This window comes from Gymnodraco acuticeps, unplaced genomic scaffold (assembly GCF_902827175.1).
Source record: "Gymnodraco acuticeps unplaced genomic scaffold, fGymAcu1.1, whole genome shotgun sequence".
Classification (NCBI taxonomy): Eukaryota; Metazoa; Chordata; class Actinopteri; order Perciformes; family Bathydraconidae; genus Gymnodraco; species Gymnodraco acuticeps.
In genome coordinates, this window is record NW_022990913.1 from 68,874 (window position 1) to 90,156 (window position 21,283).

At 44.3% G+C, this 21,283-nt stretch overlaps 1 protein-coding gene across 1 annotated transcript in view; it reads left to right on the forward strand.

The window, feature by feature from the left end:
- Positions 1-21,283, forward strand: part of LOC117557976 (sodium channel protein type 4 subunit alpha B-like) — a 59,328-nt gene that overhangs the window by 19,810 nt on the left and 18,235 nt on the right. Inside the window, exons 8-16 of the mRNA XM_034233928.1 lie at positions 158-418; positions 2,110-2,173; positions 6,382-6,523; positions 7,049-7,249; positions 7,346-7,442; positions 7,673-7,911; positions 8,434-8,505; positions 9,087-9,188; positions 9,721-10,077. Coding sequence (XP_034089819.1) covers positions 158-418; positions 2,110-2,173; positions 6,382-6,523; positions 7,049-7,249; positions 7,346-7,442; positions 7,673-7,911; positions 8,434-8,505; positions 9,087-9,188; positions 9,721-10,077 — 1,535 coding nt within the window. The remainder of the gene's footprint in view (positions 1-157; positions 419-2,109; positions 2,174-6,381; positions 6,524-7,048; positions 7,250-7,345; positions 7,443-7,672; positions 7,912-8,433; positions 8,506-9,086; positions 9,189-9,720; positions 10,078-21,283) is intronic.

A 21,283-nucleotide genomic window follows, 5' to 3' on the forward strand; every position in this document is an offset into this window, starting at 1 on the left:
TGTGTGTGTGTGTGTGTGTGTGTGTGTGTGTGTGTGTGTGTGTGTGTGTGTGTGTGTGTGTGTGTGTGTGTGTGTGTGTGTGTGTGTGTGTGTGTGTGTGTGTGTGTGTGTGTGTTAGTACAGTGTGCGTGACTCACCATTAACTCTGATTGGTCAGGTCTGAAGACCATAGTGGGAGCTCTGATGCAGTCGGTGAAGAAGCTGGGTGACGTGATGATCCTGACGGTGTTCTGCCTCAGCGTCTTCGCTCTGATTGGTCTGCAGCTCTTCATGGGAAACCTGCGGCAGAAGTGTGTCCTGATCCCCCCCCAGTTCATCAACCATACGTCTGACATCGGACAGGGTTACGATGTCAATGACACTAATTTCAACAATACAGGAAGTGGCTTTGATTACCATGAGTACATTAACAACCCAGGTATAAATACTTTTACATCAGCAGTAGTACTACAAGTCAGCAGTTTACTGTACAGTGATGCACAGAGTATATATCCTCGGTTCTACCAGGGACTGTGGGGGTGGGATAATGATTATGTCAGGGTGAGTGAAGCAGGCAGGACCCAAATGCAGATTGAACAGAAAATACCTTTATTTCAAGGTTAGGTGACAAACAGAACACTACCCTGTGAACACAGTCACAGACAAACAAGGATCTAACAAAGACAGACAGAAAAACCAGAACTTAAATACACACAGGACCAATCAAAGAAACAAGAGACAGATGAGGAGGGAGGAGAAAACACAGGGGCACCAGGTGAACACAATCAGGAAAACAGGAAGGAGGGAAACACAACAGACAGGAAACCAAAGACAGATCTAGGCAAGACAAAACACAACACAGACAGATTGTGACAGATTCCTTATAATATGTGACCTGCTCTATCAAAATCAGTCGGAAGTCGCAACGGCTCATTTCAAAATAAACGTGGATTTGCGTAAAAAACAATTTTTTTCGGGGTTTGGGTGTTTTGTTTGATTTTAAACAAACAAAGGCTTCGCTTTCAGAATATGAACCTTTTATTTCCAAACTCACACGATAAATACGTTCTTTAAGCTTGTAAAGGGAAGATGACAGGCAATCTGCTCTTCCGCAGCGCCGCCCCCCCTCCCTCCGGCTGACATTATGAATGTAAGCGTAGAGTAATCATAGATAACACGGCAGGGTCCGTTACAGTTTCTTTTCATCTGATTTCAAATAAACAAAGTCTTGGCTTTCAGAATATGAAACTTTTTTCGGCAAATTCAGATGATAAATACAACTTTGAAGCTTCGGCATAATGACAAGCGGAGAACGGAGTAACTTAAAGTCACAGCAGGCATAACAACAGCCGGTGTTTCTCGTGAGGGTTTTCCCCGGGAAACAAACGCAACAACACACACACACACACACACACACACACACACACACACACACACACACACACACACACACACACACACACACACACACACACACACACACACACACACACACCACACACACACACACACACACACACACACACACACACACACACACACACACACACACACACACACACACACGAGCTTCCCCCAGACCAGTAATCCAAACAAAAATATCTTCCCTCCGTAGTATTTTGATCATTTGCTAATAACCAATCAGATCGATGGATTCCAGAGAAGAGGAAACTTTGAAGGCCTTTTTCTCAAAATGATGACTCGGTGACAGTCATTATATATTGTGACATATTTCGCTTAATATTTGGAGAACATCAACAATCCTGATATCATTAGAAAGCTAGGAATCTCCTCTTTTCAGCAGTGTATACAACACAAAATGTGTCTTCGAGTCAATGCGACTGATTTCGATAGAGCAGGTCACATATATCTAAAGGGAAGCAGGTATGTGTTGGCCAGAATAACACCAAATCAGAACCCTGAGAGACTCCGTGATACACACTGATAGTACAAAGCATTAAAACCAGAGGGGATCCTGAGCAACATGTTCCAGGTTTATCATCGGAGGGGCAAGACAATGCTTTAAAGTCACATGACTTTCTGGGTCACATGATGTCTGAAACCAGCTCCTCGTTCTGTCTGTCTCTACCTATCTGTCTGTCTGTCTCTACCTGTCTCTCTCTCTTACAGACAACTACTACTTCCAGTCGGGTCAGCTGGATGCCCTGCTGTGTGGAAACAGCTCCGATGCCGGGTACGTGACCACACCGCTGCTTTAATACTTATATTTATAATAACTTACGTCACATTACATAGCATTTAGCTGGCACCTTTATTTAAAATAAACCAAACAAATGAAAACTAAGGACAATAATAATGACAGATGGTGTGTTCAGGGATAATAGTAGATGGTGTGTTCAGGGGTGTTATTAGCCGGTTAAGCCCGAGAGGTTTTTTTTTCACGAAACTGTGTCTCAGGGCTTCTTAACATTTATTAAACTATTAATATTCCATACTCACTTAACGGGAAGAAACTCAGCTAACTGACGATATGAACATTTTTACCAAAACAAAACACAAGTCTCACAAGAAGCGTCTAAATGAGCCCTGAGCGGAAAAATGCTACGCACTTAGCACAGAACTCACGGTAAAAATACCCTTATTACTTATCGTAACTGCACATACAATATATCGATTAGCAAGCTGAGATTCCATAGATTCCAGAAATATAGCGATCAGAACTCGCGACAGGGGAAGCGAAAACAGACATCACAACACGTAGCATTACGGAGCATTCACGTGACATCGTCTTACCTTAGCTGTTGTTCTGATCAAAAGTTGTGTTCAATGGCATAGAAACGATAAAAACGCTGCTGAAGGTTAATCCAATGGGTAATCCAATGTGTCACTTTGAAATGATTACTGATAATCTAACCTTCCATTTTTATGTCAATAACGGAGATTTCATATAAGCTGATATGCTAGCCACCAGAGTGAATCGCAGCTTCTGGTTCCGGGGCATTCTGGCTACGCATCACTCATTCACCAATGGGTAATGTTTAGATGGATTTTAGGAACCTCCCCTCGATTCTATTGGCTCTAACGGTTAAAAAGAGATGTCAATCATCAAAATCGAATGAGGGGGGCCAGAGATATGGAAAATGCACCCAAATGACCCCAGAAGTCGTTTTTTTTGTGCTAAACCTCAATAAAAAGGTCAAATGTAGTGGCGAGCCGTGACTTTTATACATGGGCCCTCTGACCCTCTGTATGTGTTAAGTAAATAAAAATACATTTTAAGTGGTGATGGAGATTATTTGTTGACCTTGCTTTAAAGGATATTTTGCCTTTACAAATGGTGCGCTATATCACTGCCTGGGTTTTGGTTGAAGTGCATCCAAAGGCTGCTGCGTTTTCACGTTTGGCTCATTTTCAGTCTGAAAAACCACACCCTCCAGAACCTCATGCCCCTGGTGAAACTTAAAGGTGGTGGATTTTGCGGTGCTTTACTGTCCGCCCACCAGCATCCATATTCAGCCTTATTCACAGCAGCACCACCCACCCTCCTGTGGAGGATGTTCTCATGGCCCTGGTAACACTTAAAGGAGGTTGATTTTGTGGTGCTTTACTGTCCGCACACCAGCATCAATATTCGGCCTTATTCACAGCACAACCTGCCCTAATGGAGGTTCACACTTTAACTTTTTTTTTACCCTCCTCTGCCTTACACATCCTCCCACACTTGAGCACTCCTCACTTGGACTAAAACCCTCCATGCACACCCAGACTGCACCCAGAGAACAGGCTGCTTCACAGCACTTTGCAAGCCAGGAAAAGTGATTAAATCCTGGGTATACATGTTTTAAATAGTCTGATACCTCCAGGGCGCATCACCACATTTTACAAGCCAGGGAAGGTGCCTGAATCCTGGGTAAACATTGTTTAATTGTTTAAGTGTTTTTAAATGTGTGAAAACAGTGTTTTGTCACTTTCAAAACTCTCCCGTCATTGACCGGAGAAATTGGGTCGATGTTGTATTCAATCTGACCGTTAATATTCCAGTGAGACGAAGTACGTACAATGACCGGAGTGATCCCATGTTAATTTTGTCCCAATACCGGAGCATTCCCTAACCACCGTAAAGTGTGGGTGAGTGAGTGCTGCTTTTGGGTGTAGCTGGGAGCCATCAATACTCACCACCTGGTCGAAGGCGTGCTGAAGGGTCTCGTCCCTTGACTGTTCGAGGGGGAAATCCTCCACGGGAAACACCAGCGGGGCCAGAGGGATCTCCGCGGCCCCCTCCGTGTCCGTTTCCCCGTCGACGTTGTCAGCCACCTCCGACTCTCCACTAAACACAGCACATAACGCACATTTCCCTGCCGTCCGTGAACGCACCACCATAGCCCCCGCTAGTTTAGCAAACCCCGGCCAATTCGTTCCCAAAATCAGAGGGTGCGTAAGGCGAGTGCTAACTCCAGCCCTGACTCTGTGCTTTTTCCACTTATAAGACATTTCCAGCGTCACCTCCGGGTACTGGTGTATATCCCCATGCACACACTTCACCTTCACCCACGATGCTTCAATCAATGCCCCAGGCCGAACCAAGTGCTGATGGATCATCGTCTGATTACAGCCTGTGTCCATCAGAGCCTTGTGTGTACCCCCCTGTATACATACCGGTATACGGTATGTTCCTTCCAAATCGGGGGAGCCAACTGGCGGTCCCGCAACCCGGACCAGCTGTCCGACCTCCAGGAGAGGACACTCCCGTCGGAAGTGGCCGGGCTGCCCGCACCGCCAGCAATCCTGCCCTGGCGTCTGAGGAGCCCCCCGTGGTGCCGGACGACCAGAAGCGTAGGCCGGACCCTGGGGAGAGATAAAAACAGGAGAGTAAGGTAGGGCTTGGGGGGGAATTGTCGGGGCTGCGGGGTTGGGGCCGTGTGGTGGTGGTCCTCCTCCGGCCACCCGCACGCCGCCGCTGTGCCCTCAAAGATGTCCAGGTATGCCTCCGGATCGTCGGCAATCGAAGGCAGTCGGGCCGGGTTGGTCGCGGGATCGGCCTCCCGGGCGGCCGGACGCTGCAGCAGCTCCCGTAGGAGAGCCCGGTCCTCGCGCTGGCTCGAGGCGATCCCGAGCAGAGCCTTGCTCTGCTGTCGCTGCAATGCCGCGGTGGTCTCCTGCATGTTGGCGAGACGTTGGAGGGCCTGACCCAGTGGGGTTTCTCCTTCCGACATGATTGTCCCTGTTCAGGCGCCACTGTGAGCCTCCCCGCTCACACAGGGTTCAAAGAGGGACGGAAAGAGCAGGGTTTGGGTTGAACACAGGCGTTTATTAGCACCAAAACAAAGTACACAACACGGGTTGCAAAACGTTGCCCGTGTGGGATCCTTCACAGGTCCTCTGGCGACCTTCCAGGATCCTGCCTACTGCAAGACAGACCAGAACCAGGTTACCACATGCTTTTATTCAGTGACTGATTACCTGATTCCGATCAGCTGTCTGGCCTCCGGCCGAGCCACTCCCTACACTCCAGCAGCCGACGCCCTAACCACACCCCGCTGCCAGACAGAGTCTTCACAGAATACGTTTGGGGAACAAAATCAAGCTTTTTAAAAGGCGAGTGGATGTTGGCAGGCAGTGAGTGCGGACCTACGATTGAACAATAAAAAGAACGGCTCTCACCAAAGAGCCGTTCAAAAGAATCGGCTCGTTCGCGACTGACTCATCACTCAAATTTACAGCAGGACAACCAATCAGCTTACTGTCTTCACAGTAACTCGCAGAGACGGCTCAAGAAGCTTCTTTCATTTAACCCTTCACATTCAAACAGAAACTGAATAGGCAGATTCGAAGGATTTATTTCTTTGGAAATGTTATTTTAAATACAATTAAATCAAGTTATTTTGGTAAAACTAATGAAAAATATAACTAAAAAAATATATATTAAAAATTGGTTTTAAATATTATTTTGTAGAATATCTTAGGCCCTCACAGAGGACCTAGAGGGCCCTGACGGCTCGCCACTGGTCAAATGTCACTTGTTTTGCATCTCAAAGCTTTTATTCCACTATCCCATCATTCAAGGGTGGTTTTTACTATAAGTAATGTTGTTTTTTTTGGACGGACACTATAATTTACATTTTTTTACTATGTTAAATCTGAATTTACTTTAAATAAAAAAAAATCTTTATTGATTCTGACTTTTCTACATCCAACTCACAGGTTTATCATTGTTTGAGAAAAAAGATGATTAATTTACCCCTTTTTGAAGTGAAGTCATTTGTTCTGGGAATGTCATTTTTGAGAACTCAGATGGTGTGTTCAGGGATAATAGTAGATGGTGTGTTCAGGGGTATTATTAATGACAGATGGTGTGTTCAGGGGTATTATTAATGACAGATGGTGTGTTCAGAGATAATAGTAGATTGTGTGTTCAAGGATAATAGTAGATGGTGTGTTCAGGGTCTGTCCAGAGGGCTATGTGTGTCTGAAGGCTGGCAGGAACCCTAACTATGGATACACCAGCTACGACTCGTTCGGATGGGCCTTCCTGTCTCTCTTCAGACTGATGACTCAGGACTTCTGGGAAAACCTCTTCCAGCTGGTCAGTGACTCCTGATAGGCTGAGGGCAGCAGGAAAGACCTACATGGTGTTATTCGTCGTGGTGATGTTCCTGTCTGTCTCTCAACTGTCTGTCTCTTACCTGTCTGTCTCTGACCTGTCTGTGTCCCACCTGTCTGTCTCTCACCTGTCTGTCTCTGACCTCTCTGTCTCTGACCTGTCTGCCTCTCACCTGTCTGTCTCTGACCTGTCTCTGTCTCACCTGTCTGTGTCTCACCTGTCTGTCTCTACCTGTCTGTCTCTCACCTGTCTGCCTCTCACCTGTCCGTCTCTCACCTGTCTGCCTCTCACCTGTCCGTCTCTGACCTGTCTGTGTCTCACCTGTCTGTCTCTACCTGTCTGTCTGCAGACCCTGAGGGCAGCAGGGAAGACCTACATGGTCTACTCTCCTGTCTGTCTCTCACCTGTCTGTGTCTCACTTGTCTGTCTCTCTCCCTGTCTGTCTCTACCAGTCTGTCTCTGACCTGTCTGCCTCTCGCCTGTCTGTCTCTACCTATCTGTCTGCAGACCCTGAGGGCAGCAGGGAAGACCTACATGGTGTTTTTCGTGGTGGTGATCTTCCTGGGCTCCTTCTACCTGATAAACCTGATCCTGGCCGTGGTGGCGATGGCGTACGCTGAGCAGAACGAGGCAACGCGGGCCGAGAACCAGAAGAAGGAGGATGAGTACCAACAGATCCTGGACCTGCTGAGGACCAGGGAGGAGGAGGTGAGATACACACCTGTCTACCTGTCTGTTACCTGTACCTATCTCTTTGTTACCTGTTTTTCTGTTACCTGACCCTCCACCTGCCTCTTGTTACAGCAGGCAGCCTGCAGGGCAGCGCTCTCAGAAAAACAGGATTCAGAGAAGAACTCATCAGAGATAAAGAACCATGAAGAAGAACACAATGCCATCGAAGGTAAACACACACACACACACACACACACACACACAAACATAAACACACAGCTCACCTGTCCTCAGACCTGCAGACACACAACATCGAACCTGTCCTAAGACCTGCAGACACACAACATCGAACCTGTCCTCAGACCTGCAGTCACACAACATCTCACACACCACACAGGCTTCTGTTTAGTAAAAATGTACCCCCTGTTGTGTTTTCTGACCCCCTGCTGTGTGTATCAGACTTCGCTGAGGACCAGAGGCCATGTCCACCATGTTGGTACGTCTTCTCCGACGTCTTCCTGAAGTGGAACTGCTGTAGCTGCTGGCGGTGGCTCAAGCTGTGGCTCTACACCATCGTCATGGACCCGTTTGTGGACCTTGGGATCACCATCTGCATCGTCCTCAACACCGTCTTCATGGCCATGGAGCATTACCCCATGACGGAGGAGTTTGAGGAGCTGCTGAGCATTGGGAACCTGGTGAGTGGAACACAAGAGTCCCTTAGTATCAGCAGTCTCCCTGCATGGGCAGTAACTGTGTGTCCAGCAGGGGGCAGTAACATCTGTCTGTCTCCAGCAGGGGGCAGTAACATCTGTCTGTCTCCAGCAGGGGGCAGTAACATCTGTCTGTCTCCAGCAGGGGGCAGTAACATCTGTGTGTCTCCAGCAGGGGGCAGTAACATCTGTCTGTCTCCAGCAGGGGGAAGTAACATCTGTCTGTCTCCAGCAGGGGGCAGTAACATCTGTCTGTCTCCAGCAGGGAGCAGTAACATCTGTCTCCAGCAGGGGAAAGTAACATATGTCTGTCTCCAGCAGGGGGCAGTAACATCTGTCTCCAGCAGGGGGAAGTAACATCTGTCTGTCTCCAGCAGGGGGCAGTAACATATGTCTGTCTCCGGCAGGGGGCAGTAACATCTGCCACCAGCAGCCTGATGACCTCTCATTTCTTACCTCTGATTTCTGACCCCTGATTTCTGACCTCTGATTTCTGTCCTCTCTCAGGTATTCACAGGGATCTTCACGGCGGAGATGGTGCTCAAGCTTCTGGCCATGGACCCCTACTACTACTTCCAGGTTATACTTCCCGTTGTTCAACAGACTTCCTGTTGTTCAGCAGACCTCGGCCCAATTCCAAGGGTTAGGTTTAGGGTTAACCCTAACCATGTCTAGTCTATAAAACGGTAAAAGTTGTGTATATTTACATGAACTTTTTCTAAAACTAAGCAGCTTATAAACATCGGATTTTAAAACAGAAATATGTTTACAAAAAATATATGCAATAAAAGATTTTTAAAGTTTTATTTTTGTTATTTTTAATCCAAGATATGCTGATTTGAAACCGACTGACTTCCTATTGGTCAGCTGACGGGATCAGGGGTTTTCCCCTCGACAGAGAGTTCCCCTGCTGCTCTACTTAACCGCACAAATCTTTAATTACGTATTTTTGTTTAAAATCTGAGGTTTATAAGCTGCTTGGTTTTTAAAACAGTCCTTTGCATGAGTCTGCCACGGAGTGAGTGGAAGTGGGTAGGGTGTGGTTTGGAATTGGGCCGAAGTCAGGACCGATGCAGACTCGCTGTTGGAGGGCAAAAGTAAATATATGTATTGTTTATTTAAACATGACTGATGACTGACAGCTGTTGCCATGGTTGCAGGTGGGCTGGAACATCTTTGACAGCATCATCGTCACCATGAGTCTGGTGGAGCTCGGACTGGCCAACGTCCAGGGACTGTCTGTACTGCGCTCCTTCAGACTGGTCTGTCTGTTTGTCTGTCTGTCTGTCTGCACTACTCTCACCTGTCTCTCCCCTGTCTCTCCCCTGTCTCTCACCTGCCTCTCACCTGTCTCTCACCTGTCTCTCACCTGTCTCTCACCTGTCTCTCACCTGTCTCTCCGCTGTCTCTCCCCTGTCTCTCCCCTGTCTCTCCCCTGTCTCTCCCCTGTCTCTCACCTGTCTCTCCCCTGTCTCTGCCCTGTCTCTCACCTGTCTCTCCCCTGTCTCTCCCCTGTCCCTCCCCTGTCTCTCCCCTGTCTCTCCCCTGTCTCTCCCCTGTCTCTCCCCTGTCTCTCACCTGTCTCTCCCCTGTCTCTCCCCTGTCTCTCCCCTGTCTCTCCCCTGTCTCTCACCTGTCTCTCCCCTGTCTCTCACCTGTCTCTCACCTGTCTCTCCCCTGTCCCTCCCCTGTCTCTCCCCTGTCTCTCCCCTGTCTCTCCCCTGTCCCTCACCTTTCTCACCCCTGTCTCTCCCCTGTCTCTCACCTGTCTCTCCCCTGTCTCCCTGTCTTCAGATGCGGGTCTTTAAGCTGGCTAAGTCGTGGCCCACACTGAACATGCTGATAAAGATCATTGGTAACTCTGTGGGTGCTCTGGGGAACCTGACGCTGGTCCTGGCCATCATTGTCTTCATTTTCGCGGTGGTTGGGATGCAGCTGTTTGGGAAGAACTACAAAGAGTGTGTCTGCCGTATAGACAAGGACTGTGTACTCCCCCGATGGCACATGACGGACTTCTTCCACGCCTTCCTCATCATCTTCAGGGTCCTGTGTGGGGAGTGGATCGAGACCATGTGGGACTGCATGGAGGTCTCGGATCAGACCATGTGTCTCATCGTCTTCATGATGGTGATGGTCATTGGAAACCTGGTGGTGAGTCAGAAGAACTAAAGCTTAAGATTAGATTCAATGTTTTTTTATTGTCAGTCGGCGCAGTTACAGAGATTGAAGATACAACCAGTTCACTACAGACTGGTGTAATGCAATAATGTCTTCGGGGGGAGTTGGTCCCGGGTCAGTCTGAACCAGCCGTCACTATTGGGGCTTTCACACCAACGCGGTTCCTGGGCCGGTTCAGAGCTAGAGCCTGTTCACACCGCAGCGGAGCCAGCTCTAAGCTCCAAAACCCGGTGCTTTTCAAGCACCAAAATTGTTTGGGTCTAGAAGCAAGAACCGCTTACGTCGGAGGCGGAGGCGGGGGCAGGGGCAGGGGCGGGATCAACCTGAGCAATAACAGTTTATGGCGACGGCAAATGAAATCTGTAACAAGCAAAGTGACTAGAACGCAACCACACACTTATTAAAAAAAAAAAACTTTATAAAGTCAGGCAACACTAACCAGGCTTCGTGTGATTCTGTTTATTTGTACCTTACTTTGACCATCCGTTTGCTGTTATTGATCATTGTGGAGAGCAGGCAGACGTTTAGTTTTGTATTAAAGCAGCTATCGGATGGAATCAATACATGGGCTGCACAGGTTGTCATGAATCATGTTACATTACATTACATTGCATTTGGCTGAGGCTTTTATCCAGAGCAACTTACAATAAGTGCATTCGACTAAGAAGATACAACCTTGAAGAAAACAGAATCATATAAGTACATCAGGTTTCATAGAGCCAAAACATGTCAAGTGCTACTCAACTGGCTTTAGATAAGCCAGCCCTTTGTTAGTATATAGGTGCTTTGTTAATAATTCTATCGCTCGAAGTGGATTCGAAAGAGATGACTTTTCAGTCTGCGCCGGAAGATGTGCAAGCTATCTGCTGTCCTGATGTCAATGGGAGCTCATTCCACCATTTTGGAGCCAGGATAGCAAACCCACGTGTTTTGCTGATGGGAACTTGGGTCCCCCTCACAGTGCGGGTGCAGCGAGCTGATGCAGAGCGGAGTGCACGTGCTGGGGTGTACGGTTTAACCATGTCCTGGATGTAGGAAGGGCCAGATCCATTCGCAGCATGGTACGCAAGTACCAGTGTCTTGAAGTGGATTCTAGCAGTTACCGGAAGCCAGTGAAGGGAGCGGAGGAGCGGCGTGGTGTGGGAACATTTAGGAAGGTTGAAGACCAGACGAGCCGCTGCATTCTGGATGAGCTGCAGAGGTCGGATGGCACATGCAGGTAGACCAGCCAGGAGGGAGTTGCAGTAGTCTAGGCGTGAGATGACGAGAGCCTGAGCCCGAACCTGCGTGGCTTTCTGGGTCAGCTGGGGACGTATCCTCCTGATGTTGTAAAGCGTGTATCTGCAGCAGCGGGTTGTAGCAGCGATGTTTGCAGTGAAGGACAGGTTGTTATCTAGGGTCACACCCAGATTCCTTGCAGTTTGAGTCGGGGAAACAATAGAGGTGCCCATGTTGATTGTTAGGTCAAGAGTGGGACAATCTTTTCCCGGAAGGAAAAGCGGTTCAGTCTTGTCAAGGTTGAGCTTGAGGTGATGAGCAGACATCCACTGAGAGATGTCAGCTAGACAAGCAGAGATGTGTGCGACGACCTGGGTCTCTGAGCGGGGAAAGGACAGAATTAATTGGGTGTCGTCAGCGTAGCAGTGGTATGAAAAACCATGCGGGTTAATGACCGATCCGAGCGAGTTTTTGTACAGAGAGAAGAGGAGGGTGTGAAGTTAAAACTTCTTTGCAGCAATGTTGAGCGCATCATCAAATGAGGGAAACTGGATTCACCTGTCAATACACTGATATTTATTGAGAGACAGACAATTACATACGGCCGGGAAATCATCCTAGTTTCACACTGTCCTTGTGCTCCACCAAGGTAATCTCTGAACCAAAAGACACAAAACATCTAACCAACACGAGGAGAGGCGGGCTCCCAGAAAGCCCGCGTATACCTAATTAGTAGCAGTTGTGAGACAATAGTCTACTTGTCTCAAAGAGATCCAGACAAGCCTCAACCTACACAGGAGTCTTTGACTGACTACAAGCAGATGTTTGCAGTATCACAGATTCTATAAAACAATAAGAAACTCTATAAACAGATCAGATGAAAATATTCTCTTACAGATTCACTCTTTTTATCAATCTATTGATAACCAATTAACATTAGTCTAAGAATATTTCAGTCAATACTTAAAATCAATAGGCGTCCTCAGAGTTGGGTGGGCTCAGATACATTCATTACATTAAAAATAGAACAAGATTGAAAAACACTTCAATCACCATGATTGAACACAGTCAATCATAATAAAAATCATCTCTCTTCAGTGCTTGGCATTTTTGTCAAAAGGTACAATAATAAACACATGGGATACAAAATATTATAGCAAAATATATGTTTAAAAAATAAGATCTTTTATCATTTATCACTCAGTTAATCTCATTCATCAAACACAGATTCTAAATCAGCTTACATCTTAAAGATTTACTTTAAGGCAATTACTTATTAAAACACAATTAGGATTTATAATAAATCCAATTGAGGTATAAATCAGACTTCAACTATCAATCATTATGTCATCTCAAAATCTGAAGGGAAAACTAAACAATTCTCAAAATGTTTAACAATCTGAAGAATCAAACATTTTATTGTATAACGACCTGAAAAGGGTAAAAATCAAAACATCTGTTCTTTATTCAGAGCATCAACTGTAATCAATATCAAAACATCTGTTCTTTATTCAGAGCATCAACTGTAATCAATATCAAAACATCTGTTCTTACCTGGTAATGATTAAGGATAGTAACATTGTCTGTTATAATATTAGAAATATCTTATTGTCCAATACCTTATAAATCTGAAAATATCAATTAATTAATTAGTTTAGTGTGAAAGTGTAATCTGATAAAATATATTTATCACCACTATTTAACACATATCTGTTCATTGGGAATACAAAAACAATCATTAATTGTACATCTGTAATCATCTGGTCATTCAATTCAAATGTTATCTTTGTACGAGAGCCAGAAGACATGTTTTCCTCCTCTCTTTTATGACACAGAATGTCTGGTGTGTAAAGGCATCCTGATACTGTAGATTAGCACTGAGGTGCTGATTGGCTCAAAACTCTTCTTCATCAGAGCGCCATAACTCAATTATCTGTAGATTAGCACTGAGGTGCTGATTGGCTCAAAACTCTTCTTCATCAGAGCGCCATATCTCAATCCCCCCCAATTGCTCTGCTTTTGTGGCTCAATTCAGTGAGCACTGTATGATCTCCCAGTGAAACAGAGGCTCATCTGCCTGCATTCCTTCTGCTATCTGCTTGAGAGCAGTGCACCTGCCTATTCCAAGTGGCACATCCAGATGCCCCCCCCCCGTGATGGGAGAGGTTATGAAAACATCTGCTCCTCCAATGAAACATGGAAACCTTGTATGACGACCTCTGAAACCATCGCTCGTCCTGCGAGCGAAAATGAAGAAGCATCCCATCTCATCAGAAAGTTGAAGATTAGAATCCTCTCATCTCGAACGACCTCCTTGCCCGTGGATAAGTTGCTCTCTGCAGCCGCAGAGTGTGATCCTCTCTCTCTGACCCTTGGCCTTCAGAGCTCTCCTAGTTATTGGGTTAACACTTGATAGGGATGTTTTCCTGAGTGCAGACAACTCAAGGTAATGGATTAGCACATTATCATTCAATTACAAAAATAGGATAGGCCCCCTCAGAATGATTTGGGAGCCTTCCTGAGACATGCACATTATAAATGTAAGGTTTGTGTTAGTCATTTAACATGCAAGAATCATATACTCATCAGTCCAAAGCAGATACATTTTATTTTAAGTTAAATGTGAGCTAGTCCCTGTGGAATAACCCTTTCTCAATGATTATAAATGTTATATTAATTCACCATTTACCGTTTGATCAAGGATTAGTTTATCAGAAGTACATTTCCTCTTCCATAAAACATAGGTTTGAGAAATGAATGTTCCAATATGAAATCAATTGCTCAATTTCTCAATATAATTTGACTCTTCCTCCCTTTTCTTACATATTGTCACATATGAAATAATAACTTAGGAGTCTATCTAAGCATGGTATTGTCTATATAAGCTATTAATCGAGAAAACTCAGAGTCAGTATGCAACTCGCAAATATTTCTCCTCCTTCCCATCCCTCTTTACTCACTTTCCCATCTCTTTCTCTCTTATTTCTGTTAGATATGAAGGAAAAAACATACAAGTCCATGTAAGCATCTGAGTTACCACCGTTACCAAACGGTGTGCCGCGGCACACTGGTGTGCGTGAGGCAAGTCCGGGTGTGCCGTGGGATTTTGTGACAACCATACATTATTTTTCTCAATATACAACTACACAAAAATAATCATTTATTTTGTAATTTACTATATCAGTACTTTGTAGGTTTATGTACGTAATCTGCGCGACTTGCGCGTCCACATCTCCACGTGCAGTGCTGCATAAACATGGCTGAGTCAGCGATAACTATCGAGGGGTGGAGGTATGCCCATTATTTTATATCACGCAGTCTATTCTTCTTCTCTGTCTTCCGGTTGTTGCCTGTATTAAATGACAAATACACACTACCGCCATGGATTTGATATGAACGAGGCGGCAGTTAGCAGCTAGCGGCTAGCTAGTAATGATCTAGTGATATCGGTAATATTAACTCCATTTAATACAACATTTACGGTACAAGATTCAATCATACAGCCCATGTAGTATGACAATGAATTACAGCAAACATGTGCAATATATCCATTATTACAGCTCCGTGGGATGGCAGTAAGACGATATGGATCCGTTCCCATTGTGCATCCATGGGTAAAGATAAACGCAACTCACATTGGTTCCTCATACAGCATCTCTGTAAACTACGTGTATTCACTGAATTTCACTCTCTGCCTTTAACGCTCGTTGTAGCTTCAAAAGCTCCAGCCAGAGCCTGGCTCCAGCACCCTCCCTGTGCCGGGCTGCGCGGTCCCGTGGATTAGATGCGCGTTCATAATGCAGAGGGAAATAACTCTCAGAATAACGTTATTAGCAAATGTTTTACAACTTGAGGAACGAATGTTTTTTAATAAGGGCTATACAAGTGTTCATACTGGGTAGTTTATTTAGTTAAAAAAATTATCCAACGAGTTACAGACCACTCTTTCCCCATGTAAGTCAATGGGAAAAGTGTTTTCGGGCCTGGCAACCAAACCGGAAGTGTAGTACCGCCGTTTGGCCAGCACGAATATGTTCATCTGAGTCCGGCGCACTACCTGGGGGCTTGACTACCGCCGCCTGCTGGTAAGGAAAGTTATTGCCACTCACGCATGTGCAGTTTGTACGTGCTCGGCGAGGAAAGTAACGAGTAAAGTACCGAGTTACTTTATGTAGATAGTAACGAAGTAGTGTAATATATTACATTTTTTTTAAAGTAATACATTTATAATTTGTAGTTCCGGACCATGGACAATGCAGCTTCCTTGCATTGACAGTTGTCTGTGCTGAATTTCTGCTGAGTTTCCTTTGCCTCATTTTCTATTTTGTGACCTGTCTGGTGTAAATGAGTGTGTTGCTGGTTTGATGAAGCCTAATTTGATAAAGTTTCAAATTAATTTCGGAAATATTTCGTAATATAGTTGTCTTTGTCACATTTTATTTGGCATTAGTAAATAATTATGCACATTTACAGATACTTTACATAATATGAGTGATAACACGTGTTATAAGGGCTATCTTTTCACAATAGGTGTGCCTTGAGATTTTGTACTTGTCCTTTGGTGTGCCTTGGGCACAACAAAGTTTGGGAACCACTGGCATACATGATAGTGGGCGTCTGAGGGTGTCATTACTGAGAAATGTCAAAGAAATTCAAAACCTTACATTTTAAAACAGGTTTGCATTCCTCCACTTAAGGTGACGTTATCATTGGAAACAATAAAAACGAACTATTTTGATGTAGAATTTATAAATTGAATCGTTAGAGCAGAACAAAATGGTTGTATTGTAGCCTGAGTTCCGTGCAGCCCTAGTTTCAACAGGTGTAAACATGGTCCATATAATGTGAATACATGCAGAAGTAGACAGTAAGAGGCCCCTGACAGGCCTATTTGTTAAAATAGTAGGGGCTCTTCACTCTGCATAGCAGTATGAATAGCCTTAAAAAACAAACAACCCACTCCGTGGTAACGAGAGTCATATTTCTGACCCATATGCCCTAAGTGAAGCCGTTAGTCTCATCTAACTGACCCAAGGGTTGGTGCTGGTGTGACAGTTCCAAGTGTTCAGAGCAGACTTCTAGCTTCCGGTTCATGGCTCGGTGGGGGGGAGCAGACCCACGTGAGACAGTGTCAATGGCTGTATTGTTCAGTGTGAGGAGCGTCATTCTCTCTGGGAGCAGGAAATGGTGTCCATTCTCGGACCAAACCATTAATGTCATGTAGAGCAGCCATAGCATCTCTGTGACTGCACTCAGCCGGACTGTAGCAGGGTAGAACTGGGTGACTCTTAGTGAAGCTGTCCAACGCCATTAGACAAAATGGAACCACGTGCTAACAAAAAGGACACAGGGTCATCAAGTCTCTCTTTACCATTGGCCTAATCATAAACAAATTAGTGGGAAAAATGTGGAACACTAATCCATCATGTAGAATGTTGAGTTAATTTAAATAATTACTTATGGGTTGAAATCAAATTAACATTAACATTAGAACCAAAGTCAGTTAACAAATTGGACATGCACAGATCAGTAATCAATACACCATTTTTCCAGCTCCGTGATGAAAACGATAACAGGCAGGGATGCAAACTTGTCATCAATAAAATATAATTGGGGTATGGACAGGGTTGCTAACTTTGGGTACCTGGCTGGAGTGAGATTTTGATATCATGGGTTTAATTACACACATGCGCACGAAGCGACTGCTATCGTGTCCGTAGCGGGACCTTAGCATATATTTAGGATATATATATATAATATATATATACAAATACACAATATTGGACACAGACTATAAAGGGCACACAGTTTCATTAAATAATGAAAGTCAAACACATGTTTGTTTCCACTGTTTTATTGTGTGCCTGTCGCGATAAGCAACTTATTGACTTATCGGCTCCCGAGTATTTGTGTTAGATAATCTATGGTAGGGCTAACCCATACAGTGGTGGGGCTCAAATCAGTATTTGAAATGTAATTACATACACGCTATATCGCCTCCTTGTCAGTGAAACGCTACGCGTGAGGTTTAGAATATTTCCCTGTCTCAATCCAAATTGAACTGTATGAAATTAAAATAAAATAAAAACATTTGTCTTGTAGTAAATAAAAAGGCGACCTGGAGCCAATCCTGCCATTTCCTCACAAGTGAAAGAGTTCACATGCTGAAAACCCAACCCCCACAGGGGGTCTGGGGGGATTCTCCCCCAGGAGATTTTTGAAATACTAACATAAAATACACATTCTCTCTTTTAGAGGAAAAAATAAATCCATCTATAACTACGCAACATATTTAAATGAAGCTGAAACTGCTGCTCCTCCCATAGGGAAGAGGCTGTGTGAATTACTTCGAATTACTTTGAAATTACCCCATTGTTCTTTGTGTCAAAATGGAAGGTTTCTGGCTAACGTTAGCTTAGGTACTCAGATCTTGTTCTTGAGTACAAGTAGAAGTACCAGAGTGTAGGAATACTAAGTTACAGTAAAAGTACTGCATTCAAAATGTTACTCAAGTAAAAGTATAAAAGTATTGTCATCAAAATATAGTGAAAATAGCGACAGTAAAAGTAGTCGTTGTGCAGATTGGTTTATTTCAGAATACTATATATGATATGTTTTATAATGATTGATCATGAAAGTGTTCTCAAAGCTGGTAAAGGAGAAGCTAGTTTGAATGACTTTGTATACTGCATACGGTAGCTGGTGGATTCACTCCAGGTGGAACTAAAGTCTGATTAAACACTTGATTAGATTTCACATCATTCATCCACATCTGTGAAGTAACTAAAGGTATTAAATACATGTAGTGGAGTAAAAGTACACCATTTACCACTGAACTGTAGTGGAGTAGAAAAATAAAGCAGCAAAACATTTTAGATACTCAAATAAAGTACCAGTATCTCAAAATTGTGCCCAAGTATAGGACTTGTGGAGTTTATGAACTTAGTTACTTTACACCAGTGGCTATACAGATAGAAAGACTAAGCCTTGCACAGAGGCAAGAAAAGACATTTTCAAAATGCTCAAAAGTTCTGCCAAAAAAAACTGACTGCTGAAATTAGATCTTCCTTTGTGCTGTGGTCATAAAACCCCCAATGGGTCGCGCCGTGGTCTGCTTCAGATTATCTTCTCCTTCCAGAGGTCACGCCTGTCTCTGACCCCGTGTCTTGCGTTTTATTTTATTTTCTTCTTCTGCAGCACCAAGCAGAGTATAGAAAAGGATGTTGAACTATATTTAAAACTGTAATTGAACTTCAACTCATATCCATTATCTGATTCCAGTGGCCAGTTGGAAACAGATAATGACAAAGTTTTCATTTTGCATCAATCGTGCAAAAAGGTTCAATCACCATTGTGTCTAAGTCTTGTCTTATCTGCTTTGTTTCGGAATGTGTTAAATACATTAGGTTATTTTATTTTCATTATTACCATACAATACATAGATTAAGAATAAATTAAACAAATAATACAACATTGACCTATTTGAGCAGACAGATGACCCGCAGTTATGCCTCTGAGGTTCCCGGGTGTAAAACAGAGGCTTTTTTATTTTTTTTATTTATTTTCCTTTTGCGGAAATTTAGATTAATTTTACCTTGGCTGTGGACTGATTCATTTAATTAGTTGTTAAAAAACATGTACAAGACGGCATATACAAACAAACACGAAACAATTATACAAACAAACATGAACCTGCAACAAATATCAGGTGACAGCTAAACTCATCCAGTTTAATTTTAATCCGAATTAGGGAAACTTCAGCGGGGGTAGGGAAATATCAGTACTTATTTTTACTTATTGTTTTTTTTTATTTATTTTTTTATTTTTTTTTAATTTTTAATTTTTTTTAAACAAAATCCAATTCAATAATCCGTAAGTTTATTAAACACAGTGTGAATGTAATATTCTGCCACCACCCTTCCCATTTAATAGCTCAATTTAGTTCTTGAGCTTATGGTGTGATTAACAGAAAATACAAGTCTGTGTTGTTAAACATTAATTCAGTTGATGAGCAATAAACTACCTTATCCATCCATCCATCCATCTTCTTCCGCTTATCCGTGGTCGGGTCGCGGGGGTAGCAGTTCCAGCAGAGAGCCCCAAACTTTCTTTTCCCTGGCGACATAAACCAGCTCTGACTGGGGGATCCCAAGGCGCTCCCAGGCCAGCGAAGAGATATAATCCCTCCACCTGGTCCTAGGTCTACCCCTTGGTCTCTTCCCAGCTGGACGTGCCTGGAAAACCTCCCTAGGGAGGCGCCCAGGTGGCATCCTAACTAGGTGCCCGAACCACCTCAACTGGCTCCTTTCGACGCGAAGGAGGAGCGGCTCAACTCCGAGTCCCTCCCTGATGACCGAACTTCTCACCTTATCCCTAAGGGAGACACCAGCCACCCTGCGGAGAAAACCCATCTCGGCCGCTTGTATCCTTATTCTCAATCAAAACCACTATGCAAATGTAGTGGTAAAACTGCTCAACCGACCGAGAGCAGAGATATTAATTAATTTAATTAATTCTAAGAACGGAATCTGCTGAAGAGTAATAACCACATTATTCTCAATCAACAACCACTATGCTAATTTAGTGGTGCTCTGCCCTCCCCGATCCGGAGAGCAGAGACTTTTAATGAATTCAGTACCCTTTATTTTAACAACAGCCAAATTCAACAACCCCTCAGTTTATGAAACACAGCGTGACGTAATATTTCGTATCACGTTTCCCGTTAATAAGAGTTCTGTTTAGTTCCAAAACTCATAATGGTGCGATTTAAAAATAATACGACACTGTGCTCTGTTTCGTGTGCTGCTCCCCACAGGGGGGGGGGGGGGGAGGGGAATTACCCACACCCTCTTCCTGCAGCAGCAACAGGGTGATTTCGAGGCGAGTTGATTTAACTAGTTAAACCGTTGAAATCTCCAGAATTCGGCGATTCGTTTCAGTGCAAATCTTTACATTGCTTTTAAACCGAAGTTCCACATTACTGATGCCCTCTTTAAGGTCTCTCCGAATATTTGCCGTGCACACACACAGAGGAAACCAAAAATATTGCATCTATCTGTTCCACAGGTAATTTTATACCGTCAATCACAGAGTCTGGCGAGGCAATGTCAAAATATAGATTTGAAATTACACTCACCAGCTCGACGATTTGTTGGTAACCGTTCGCGACGCCAATTGTGAAGTTAAAACTTCTTTGCAGCAATGTTGAGCGCATCATCAAATGAGGGAAACTGGATTCACCTGTCAATACACTGATATTTATTGAGAGACAGACAATTACATACGGCCGGGAAATCATCCTAGTTTCACACTGTCCTTGTGCTCCACCAAGGTAATCTCTGAACCAAAAGACACAAAACATCTAACCAACACGAGGAGAGGCGGGCTCCCAGAAAGCCCGCGTATACCTAATTAGTAGCAGATGTGAGACAATAGTCTACTTGTCTCAAAGAGATCCAGACAAGCCTCAACCTACACAGGAGTCTTTGACTGACTACAAGCAGATGTTTGCAGTATCACAGATTCTATAAAACAATAAGAAACTCTATAAACAGATCAGATGAAAATATTCTCTTACAGAGGGGACCAAGAACAGAGCCCTGAGGGACTCCTGTAGTTAATTGACAATTGTCGGACTCGGACCCTCTCCAAGTTACCCTGTAGGTACGGTATTTGAGGTATGAGGTGAGGAGGCCTTTGCTTTCTCACTCTCTCCGTCCCCACCGACTCATAAAGCTGGCAATGTCCTTGATCTCATATTCTCAAGGAACTGCGCTACTTCTAACCTCTCTGTAAACCCGCTCCACACATCCGATCACTTCTTCATTTCATTCTCTCTATCCCTTTCCAAACATAACAAACTCATCTCTTCCCATCCTACACTTGTCCGCCGTAACCTTCGCTCCCTCTCTCCCTCTACCTTTGCCTCGTCGGTGCTCTCAGCCCTCCCTTCCTCTGATTC